General features: G+C 51.2%; 1 protein-coding gene across 2 annotated transcripts in view; it reads left to right on the top strand.

Annotated features, from left to right (window-relative positions):
- Positions 1–10,594, top strand: part of FAM46C (family with sequence similarity 46 member C) — a 20,388-nt gene extending 9,794 nt beyond the window's left edge. For both annotated transcript variants that reach the window (XM_006097483.3, XM_014463259.2), the window contains one exon: positions 5,129–10,594. In XM_006097483.3, coding sequence (XP_006097545.1) covers positions 5,155–6,330 — 1,176 coding nt within the window. In that variant the 5' untranslated portion in view covers positions 5,129–5,154 and the 3' untranslated portion in view covers positions 6,331–10,594. The remainder of the gene's footprint in view (positions 1–5,128) is intronic.
- Positions 10,595–10,826: the final 232 nt, after the last annotated feature.

Genomic DNA, 10,826 nt, shown 5'->3' with positions numbered 1-10,826 from the left:
GGAAACAAACAGGCCCTGACTGGGCTCATCCCGCTCAGCCAGCTGCGTGAGAGGCGGGAGGTTTAATAGGCGTCTTGCCATCCCCTGCCACTTCTGCTTAAGTTCTCCAGGCTTTTATGTGCAAGTGTCCTCTGTGGTAGACAGAGGAGAGTTTGTGGAAGGTGCCAGCTACGCTGCACGGGTCCCCTCAGCCGGGGGCCAGGGACAGCAGGTGTCTGCTCTGCACACACACCTCCAGGGGTCCGCCACCAGGCCCGGTCCACTGCCCATGGCCGGGCTCTCACCTGAGCTGGACAGTGTTACCAGGAAGGTCCAGGCTTTTGAGGAAGCAACCAGCAACACTGAGAGGGAAGTTCGCCACGAAAGGAACGCTGAAATGCGTCCGGGTTTCTTTTGTATTTTAAACCTACAGCAGGGGCAGGTGGGGGTGTGGCCCAGTGGTCTCTGGGCTGGACGAGGGGCTGAAGAGAGCTGCAGTATTTCCATGGCAGCTGCATAGGAATCTCCAGGGCTTTCCCACTAAATATCACAGCCCCGGACTTGCATATGCACCGTCTTTCCCCGGGGAGGCGCGTCTCCACATACACAGCAAATGCTGGACAGTGTCTGTCTCGTGCCAGTCACAAGTAGGAGTGAGTGTCGATTTGACCTACGCCTTTGACCTTGGGACCCGGAAGTGCTATACATGTCTAGGTGCTCTCACCTCCAGCTGTTCCCCTGCCTGTCCTGCTTGCTTGCCTTGAGTACCCTCAGGCTTGCTGGGATCTAGATTAGCTATGGAGCAGGATAGACATTGCTTTTTCCCCTTCCTTTAATGGGCTCAAACACGGGTTTTCAGGTCATCCTGCAAGGAGTGGCTCCGTCCCAGGCAGCGGGGAAGCAAATCTGAGTTAGACATGGGCTGTCCTCAGGCGGCTTGGCTTCCCCTTCTGGCCTCCTTTGGCTTTTCCCTCCCATTTCTGTTGCTACCTCTGCAAACCTGTGTTCTTTTCACGTGTGCAGTCTACCCTCTGTCACAGCCAGAGGATGGAAGAAAGGGGTTCAAGGGCACCCAAGAGAGCTGTTCATGAGTCAGACACGAAAAGATTAAAGAGCTTGGTCATCCTCGCCCGTGAAAAGGTGCCTGAATTTTCAAATCAATGAGAAATCGCGGCTCCTGCCTTTCCAGTGCCCTCTGTGCAGAACACAGTGACTGCTTCCCAGGCTGTAAAAGGGAAATCAAAACACTGCCGTTGGACTTTGCCAGGCTTCTAATTAATTTCTTTTTACTGTTTTGTGAATTTTTGAACTAGAATTTGCCTTGAACCAGGGCCTTTTGTGAGCTGGGAATGTGTGTTTCATGTGATCCTTTCATATGGGGATTATACCCATGTTGATTCGTGTGGTTAATTAAAATGAAAACTGTTTCACTAAGCTCCGGTGTGTTCTCTAAGCATTAAGGGCCCATGACTTGGATTTATTAGTAATACCAATGTTTGTCTAAGTAACTGGAAAATGTGCTTCTGATGTTTGAAATTGCTTGGATCGGTGAGGGAAAACAAAGGATTCCTTGCTAGTAGGATCAATACCGCATCCCGGGTTCTCCTATCAACTAAGCACCGAATTGGAACCCAGCCTAAGTCTGCGCCTTCAGTAGCTTGAGTTCCTCTCTGAGTCATGGTAAATGGGAAGAGTGAGAACTACACCACAGACTTGGTGTTTGTTGTGCCGCACACTGTGCTCATATACAGACTACTAAACGTTAACTCCATTCTTCCTGAGTGTGTCAGAAGACATCAGCACGGGAGAAGCCAACCACAGGCAGGGGACAGCCTTGGAAATGTCATTGCCTTTATTAAGGCCCTTGCCGCTGTAGCTAATAATCAACATAACAGTGTCATGTGAGGGTGGCTATCATGTGTCTGAAATGAGAAATAGCAATTCTTATACAATTACAAGAAACATTTTGGATGACAGACATAAAAGGAAGCTAGATGAGATGGCTTATCCATTATTTTGTAGTGTGGTTCTTTGTTTTGGTAAATAGTGGACATCTTCTTTTACACAGAACATAAGTAGAAACGTGACTGAAAGCCACCCTTGAGGAGAAATGGTCTCCCCTCCCCTGCCCACCCGCTGGAGATCAGCATTGAAGGCTTGCAGGGGAAGCTTCTATGTGTGTTTGACTTTGGCACATGGATATGGGGGTGGTGGGGAAGGGACAGGAAAGGCACTGAAGGAATTCAGTAAGGTAGCAGATGAGTAGAGGCTGATGGGGGAAGATTTTAGAACACGGATAATAAGACTTTAGCTTTTTTCAGCTAACACATGTATAGGTTCTAAATTCAAAAGGGATAAAATACATTTTTCTTCGTCCTCTGTCTGCCAGCTCGTGGTGGTATCTGGTGCGGGCTGAACTACTCCGTGTCCTTCCAGACGTTTCAGATCGCATAAGCACAGACTTGTACTTTTGCACACAGTTTTGCACTTGCTTTTCTGTTAATAAATCTTGATGAGCACTTCATGTTCATTCAGATAGAGCTGTCGCTCTTCTTTCGGACAACCGCATGCGTTGGTATGTGTAGCTTTATACATAATTCTTCAGGTTTTGTGCATAATTGCAAGCATGTCCATGGGATAACACCCCAAGTAGACTTCCTGGAAATAGAACCGCGGTGTCCAAGGATATGGCCCCTGGAAACCGAGAGTGCCGCATTGTTCTCTAGAGAGAACCCCGGGCATGTACCCAAGGTGACTGCTGCTGGGTCTTCGCCAATCTGATAGGTCAGAAGGATAGACTGAAGTCTTCCTCTGCCCGTCCCTTTAAGGGAAGGTTGAATGTTGTGCATCTGAGCCACTGTCCATGCCCTTTGACCCTTCCTCTATTAGGGTTGGAGAATTTCTGATCTGTAGAAGCTTGTTATCCATTAAGGAATATTTGCCTAATGTTAGATATTTTTCTTTTGTCTTCTGACTTCTTCATGGTGTTTTTACCATGCAGAACTTTAATTTTTATGTAGGCAAACGTATCAATTTTTTGTGACTTTGGGGTTTTATATGATGTAGAAAGGACTATGTAAGTATATAGGTACCATGTTTTTGTCCTAGTACTCTTAGGGTTTCATATTTTATACTTAAGGTTTTGTTTTTAGTTAACACTATTACAGATGTCCCATTTTCCCCCCTTTGCCCACCTCCACGCAGGCCCCGCCCTCCCCTCCTGGCCCTCGCCACACTGTTGTCTCTGTCATGGGCTATGCGTACATGTTCTTGGCTAATCTTTTCACCTCCTTCCATCCAGTCATTCCCCTGTGACATTTGAAGTCTGTCTCAGTATCCATGCCTCTGGCTCTGTTTCATTTGTCAGTCTGTTTTGTTCATTAGTTTCCACATGTACATGTGATCATATGGTGTTTGTCTTCCTCTTTCCCTGCCTGGCTTATTTTGCTTAGCACAGTCCTCTCCAGGTCCTTCATTGCTATCTCAAAAGGTAAGAGTTTCCTCCTTTTTACAGCCACGGAGTATTCCAGTGTGTGAATGTGCCACATTTTTTAAATCCATTCATCTACTGATGGGCACTTGGGCTGTTTCCAGATCTCAGCTGTTGTAAATAACCCTGCTGTGGACATAGGGGTGCATATATTGTTTCCGATTGGCTTGAGGAGAGGTGCATAAAGGCCAGATGGACGTGGCCAGGTCTTGGCTGCATGCTGCCTCTGCCCCTCGATTCCAGCCTCCAGCTCATGTTGCCTTTCAGTCGTCTTGTGTCCCATCCCCATAAGTGGTCTTCCTGTTCACCCCAATCAAAGGACACTTCTCTCTCCTACCCTCCTAGTACATGTTCTGCCTGTCACACCCACCTTCTTAAAGACCAGCTCCTGGAAAGCTCGGCTCACTCTGTCCAAGGGCGCCCCAACCCTGACAACCACCCCATCGATGTGAGCGCCCTAGGTAAGGCAAGGACCCCTGACCCCAGAGCAAGACTAACAATCCAAGCTGGCACCCAGGACCGCGCGTGCTGGCTCTGCATCCGAAGCAGCAGCTCCCACGCAGTGAACCTGCAGAGGTCCTTGGGGCGCTTCTGTGTGTCCAGCGGGTCAGGAAGGTGAAGGGTGGGAAAGCTGCCCACGTGAAGTCTGAGGGCAGCACCTTGACCTTTTGTTTCAGCTCCTCCGTCCCTGTGGGTCCACCGGCACCTGGACTCCGATATATCAGTATTTTTCAATAGGTTAGGATTTCCAGGAGTCGGTTGCGTTTCATTTTCAGCGAAGTGTAACTCAGTTGAAAATTGCTTTGGTGACTTTGGGCTCTCGCAGTGACGTTTCTCTCCTGGAGCTCAGCGCAAGCTTCCTCCTCCTGGGATAGCTCCAAGGCGCTAGTGTTCAGACCACAGCTGGAAGGTGACGCTCCCCTGAGGAAGTTTCCCGCAGGCTGCGCGGGCCTCCTGGCGGGCAGAGCTGTGCCCCACACAGCTGGCCTCGGCCTTTGCAGTCCAGGACTTTGGTCACCTCCTCGGGCAGACCCCTCCCACAAGCACAAGGACATGAGGTTGTTGCCAACAGGACCGCAGTGCACTTGCCCCTGATGGGACTGACCCCGTTCCCTCCTCTTAGGCAGTTACAGCCCCGACTTGAGAATTCGTCTGTTCACGGGGTGAAGGAAGGCTTTTCTGTGGCTCCTGTGTGCTGTGTGTGGCTTTAGTAGCAACCAGTTAAGATGCAGTTAGGGAGCAGGAGAGGTCATGTCCGCAGAAAACAAGGACACGTAGCAAAACCTGTGGGCCCTCTAGCGACTAATGATGTGCTCGGGCTGCTTGGGGTAATGAGTTTGTCTCCTTTTCATCACACAAACCAGTGCAGTCCACCCCCACCCCCACCCCCACCCCTCACTCAGACAGAACAAGCACTGAGACAAAGCTGTGAAGCCGTCCAGTGTGGTGCAGGGTCCACATGTGTGCTTTGTCCTTACTTCCTGGAGACACTGTTCTTGATGCACTAACCTCCTCTCATCCTCACAGCAGCACCCAGCAGTGGGGGCCACGCGTCCCTGTTTACAGGAAAGCGTTCAGAGAAAAGTCACCCCTGATCCCTGGAGCTGCTTTGCCACGTAGAAGTGAACCCTAACTCTGTTTCTCACCCCCCACTTTCAGTTTCCCTGGCAAGAACGTCCCCCACGATGGCGGAGGAGAGCAGCAGTCGCGGGGACTGCGCGTCCTGCAGCGTGCTCAGCTGGGACCAGGTGAGCCGGCTGCACGAGGTGCTGAACGAGGTCGTGCCCGTCCACGGGCGGGGCAACTTCCCAACCTTGGAGATCACCCTGAAGGACATCGTGCAGACCGTGCGCAGCCGCCTGGAGGAGGCAGGCATCCAGGTGCAGGACGTCCGTCTGAACGGCTCGGCCGCCGGCCACGTCTTGGTCAAAGACAACGGCTTGGGCTGCAAAGACCTGGACCTCATCTTTCACGTGGCTCTTCCCACCGAGGTAGAATTCCACCTGGTCCGGGACGTGGTCCTGTGCTCCCTCCTGAACTTCCTGCCGGAGGGTGTGAACAAGCTCAAAATCAGCCCGGTGACCCTGAAGGAGGCCTACGTGCAGAAGCTGGTGAAGGTGTGCACGGACACCGACCGCTGGAGCCTCATCTCCCTCTCCAACAAGAACGGGAGGAACGTGGAGCTGAAGTTCGTCGACTCCATCCGGCGCCAGTTTGAGTTCAGCGTGGACTCCTTCCAGATCATCCTGGACTCCCTGCTCGTCTTCTACGACTGCTCCAGCCAGCCCATCTCCGAGCTCCTGCACCCCACGGTGATCGGGGAGAGCATGTACGGGGACTTCGAGGAAGCCTTGGACCACCTGCAGAACAGGCTCATCGCCACCAAGAACCCCGAGGAGATCCGGGGCGGCGGGCTGCTCAAGTACAGCAACCTCCTCGTGCGGGACTTCAGGCCCACCGACCAGGAGGAGATCAAGACGCTGGAGCGCTACATGTGCTCCCGGTTCTTCATCGACTTCCCGGACATCCTGGAGCAGCAGAGGAAGCTGGAGACCTACCTTCAGAACCACTTCGCCGAGGAGGAGAGGAGCAAGTACGACTACCTCATGATCCTGCGCAGGGTCGTGAACGAGAGCACCGTGTGCCTCATGGGGCACGAGCGCAGGCAGACCCTGAACCTCATCTCCCTCCTGGCCTTGCGCGTGCTGGCCGAGCAGAACATCATCCCCAGCGCCACCAACGTCACCTGTTACTACCAGCCGGCTCCGTACGTCAGCGACGGCAACTTCAACAACTACTACGTGGCCCAGCCTCCAGTGACCTACAGCCAGCCCTACCCCACCTGGCTGCCCTGTAACTAACCTTGAGACCTGAGGGTTTTCTCAGTGGGGAACCCCCAGAGGGCAGGGCTCTCAGGTAGGGGAGCCTCCTTCTAGATGTAGGTGTTTGGCTTTTAAAGGGGAACTCAGCTCTGATTCTGCTTTTTTTTCTTTGTGGACCCATTGCAGTGGGTCTACAGTCTATCATGAGCCAACCCTGAAGGGACCCGGAATTGCAGTGCCACTTTGGAAAATGCTGTAGGAAGTATGGCCTCTCCACTTCTTTCCCAGACAGACGCTCACACGTCACGTCCGGAACGTCAGCGCAGGGGCCTGAGCTCTGTGTGGTCGCTGAGATTGGGGGACGCGTGGGCAGCCGACGAGGGGGGCTAAGCTGCTCGTCTCCCTGGAGCCTGGAGCAGGCTGTGCTGGCCCTCGCTCGCCCGGGATTCTCAGTGACATGAAAGTCGTGCTGAGAGTCTATTTTCTTGTTCAGCTTTAGCTAGGCATGCCATTGTAAACACGAGGGTGCTCCTTTTTGTTCAAAGGACTACTTGGTTTATGTTTGTTCCCTGTCAGCAGAGCTGAGGATTGCTTTCATCAATAAACCAAAGCCAATCGCTGGAGAATCGAGGTCTGGTTGGAAGTGGTATATGGTTTAGATGCTGTGCTATCCTGAGGAATTGTGTGAGACATTGCTGAGGAAAAAAAAAAAAAGGAAAAAAAAAAAGGTCTTTTCTTGAACTATAACTTGAAAACAAAATAAAATGTGGAACCTAATGTTAAAATAGAGTTATGGTGGTGGGGGGGTGATTGTAAATAGGAAACAAGAATGTTCAATTTTTTTTTTTCTTTAAGGAATTCTTCTGGAATGACACTTCTTGTTTCCTCATCAGCTCATCACTTTTGTTTTTCTCCTCCCGAGACGAAGGGTTGTGTGCCCAGGGTCCGTGTGGTGACTGACGCTTTCATTGGAAACCACTTTGATCACATTCCAAGTATGACAAGCTGGTTTTTTCTGGAGTACTTGGGCTGACTTTTGTTGTTGTTGTTTTTCAAAAGTAGGGATTTTCTCCTCCAGGTTTTGTTTGACAGCAAATGAATTCAGGAATTTCTGTGACCTGTGGAAGGACCTGCCCTTGTGGGCGGAGTTCTTTGGCTCTCAGTCGCTTTAGAATGGAACTGCTGTCCGCACGCTGCGCTGTGCGAGGGGTGGGGGGTGGAATGGAGCATCAGGTGGGGGCTGAGCGTCCAGCCAGGCCTGGTATGTCCCAGCCGTGCGGAGGCCCCTGGCAAGGATCGATTCTGGTGTGCCTGGGGAAGAATTGCGTGAATGAAGAATCTTCCTTATTCCGGTAGATTTGACCAGACCTGTTTGTATTCTGCACTTTAGAAGGAAAACAGTATTAACCTCTAGTCTAAAGCAAGCTTAGTAAATAGAGAGTTCTAGGCTGTTGCTTTCCCAGTAGATTAAAGAAGGGATTCTGTGTGTTGAAACTTCATGTACCATCTCTTAGCAAGCATCACTTCAGGGTATCAAGGGCAAAGAAATTCAATATTGCCAGCCAGCCTGGTTTCTAAGGTGATTTAATCTAACCCGTGGCCAGAAAACCCCGAGCCCAGAGTGATTGCTTTCTCCTTTAATAAGCAATGATGTTACCTTGATGCAAAAATGCTTCATAGAAAAGGAGTGGTTTACTTTTTTCTGAAGATTATATTTTCAGGTGGGTTGTGTTTTTTGTTTTGTTTTGTTTTTTCTAGAATGTGATGTTTTGGTCCGCTTAAAAGCAGATGGGGCAGGACTGAACCCCAAGGCTTACCTGGTCTCCAGGTTGTGCTGTATTAGGTGGACAGAGGCCACTTCTTAGTGTAACCAGCTCCTGTTTCCCTGGGAGCCAGTCACATGTAAATTCACTGGCTGCGAGTCAAGGCCCATCGACATTGGAGGGGCGGGGCGGGGTGCTTCGGTGTGAAAAGGGAATCCCGACTTGAAAAACAAGGTGGTCATCCATGACCTTAAACGACTGCCGTTGTGGTCAGATGGCAGCATGTTTGCCCCCCAACGGCAGATCGGTTTAACCACATGTTAACCCCGATGAAGCTGCCAGCACCAGGCCCTTGCGAACAGGTCAGTACTGTATCCGCCCAGGAGGCTTGGGGAGGGGGCGTAAGGCTCCCGGGGAAGGTGGGGCCAGAACCCCACCAAGGAATTAAATTTCAGTGTGGCCTTGGTGTTCTTCCTGCTCATTGTTTTTCCTAGCTGGTACTAGTCCTTTTAGGGGAGGCACAGAAGATGCTAGAAACTCCCAGCCCCCCAGTTCTTGGCCATCCCTGCAGGACGGCCAGCTTGGTACAGTCTTTTCACCTGAAGTCTCAGGAAGCCCCTCTGCTTTTGAGTTTGAGAGGAGACGTGTTGGAGAGCCATCAGGGTGGAAAGCTGCAGGGACCCGGGCTGGCGGTCTCCACCCGCTCTGGGCACGTTTGCCTGCCTCAGATCAGCCCGGGAACCTTGGGCTTCGGGTGTCTGGAAATCCCAGCTGCAGCCTGACTTTCATGCTGCTCACGAGCACGGGGCACTCTGAACCCGCTCCGGGCCCAGCGGTTCTTCTTTTCTGCGTGTTGAGTAACATGAAACGCGGCAGTGGCCAAGGGCACTAACGTTCAAGTGCAAGTTCTCGCGTGCATGCAGCAGCCGCCGTGGCTCCTCGGGACGGCTTTCCGAGGCCTGCAGGTGTGCAGCTGGCCTCCGCCTGCCGCTAGGAACCAGGTTGAGCAGCGGGGATGAAAGCAGGACCTCTCCCCTGGTGCTGGCAGAAGGGCACACACTGAGTTCCTGGCCCCGCGCTTGTCTCCCCCTCAGACCTCACCTTGGCAGGGAGACGCTGTTCCTCACTCAATAACTCCAACTCGGAAACTCAACTCCGAATCACCACCACCTTAAATCAGGGTTCCTGCCGACAGCCTGTGGGATGTGGCCTGAGCCACACCCGGAGGCCTGGCAGATGGGGGAGTCGGGGAGGAGCAAAGCTGGGTTCCTGATAGATGGCAATGAATGTGGTTTGGCATTTAAGTTTTTTCCCCCCCAGTTTGATTTTTCCCCTGGAGATCTGAGTTAACGGTGAGCTGCGCGTGAACCTGTGGGCTTTCTGTGTGGGTTTGTCTCTGTGTGGTTTGGTTTTGTGACGATGCATTAATAAACTAATGGCGGGAGCCTCTCCACCGGCACTGGCCCCTTCCCTTCCCGGTAGGAGGACTTGAACTAGTGCCGCTTTCTTAACTGTGGGAAATGGTGCCAATCAAAAGCAACTTGCCGACTCTCGGAATACCTCCTCTCTCGTGAGCCTCCTGGGACTGGTGCCTTGTTTTAGGGTGCAGCTATTCTAAGCTTCCCTGTCCTCTCTCGGAAAATAAATGGCAGTTATCCAGCTATGAGGAGAGACCCCGAAGCTCACCTGTGCTGTTACTTCTGGGGTGTCAGATTGGGGCTCCACACTAGGGCGAGCCCTTTGGGGGGGGGCTGTCTGTGAGGTGACAGAACTTTGAGTTGCCAAGGTTGCGTTTCTACCCTTAACCTGGCAGAGACCAGAATGTCACAGCTGACTTTGGAACATACTCCAAACCAGCCAGTGACATTCAGAGGACCAGGGGAAGTGTGTGTGTGTGTGTGTGGGGGGGGGGGGGCAGCCGTATATTTAAAAAGACCTGGCAACTTTTCAGGATTATTTGTGGAGACTGCCAAGGTGAGGATCAGAAACGAAAATGCTTTTTTTGTGAGTTCAAGTTCTAAATTTTGTTGACCTATCACTTACAAAAAAATAGGTTAAGTGTCAGCAAAAGAAATGTTTGGATTTTTGCCTGGGCTGGTGAGAGTTGGTGCAAATTTTCGTGTTTGCATAGGAGGTGAGGAGACCATCCACCAAAGAGGAAGTCGTTAAATAATATGGATCTGTGGGTGTTTTAAAACTCCAAGCCATCTGGATGTTTTGCTTTTTTTTTTTTTTATGGATTAAAAAAAAAACTGCTTTAGGAAAATTGAGAATTTATATCCCTTAACTTCCAAATTCATGTAGGTAAAAGTAAGACACTCATTAGACTCAATTGAAAGTTTTTGTTCCTCTAGATTTGTGTAACCTTCGAAATGTTAATTTGCTAGTGGTGCCTAGGATGCGTGAGGTTTCCTCTCTGGTGTAATGGTCACTGACCTTCCTATGTGAAGCAGGTAAAGTCACTTGTCAATGCAAAATGTATTAGAACTTGATGAAATAGCGCTTTGAGTTTGAGAAATAAACGTATATTTAAAAAAAAATACCTTGTCCGTTATGCGACCTGACTGTGCTCGGTTCTTTGTGTGTCTCTTCAGCGGGGAACTTATTTTAGGTTTCCGGGAAGATGCTGCGTGGGGGTGGGTGGTTGTCGAAAGCAACCCTGGGTGCTGCTCTGAAGGACGGCGCTTTCTCCGGGGGGCACACGGTTACCTCGGGGTGCGCCACTCCCTTCCCAGCTGGACTCTTCTCCAAGGCGCCCGACTGATGAAACCG

Source organism: Myotis lucifugus, unplaced genomic scaffold, assembly GCF_000147115.1.
Source record: "Myotis lucifugus unplaced genomic scaffold, Myoluc2.0 scaffold_203, whole genome shotgun sequence".
Taxonomy (NCBI): Eukaryota; Metazoa; Chordata; class Mammalia; order Chiroptera; family Vespertilionidae; genus Myotis; species Myotis lucifugus.
This window is presented reverse-complemented; position numbering and strand designations above follow the sequence as displayed.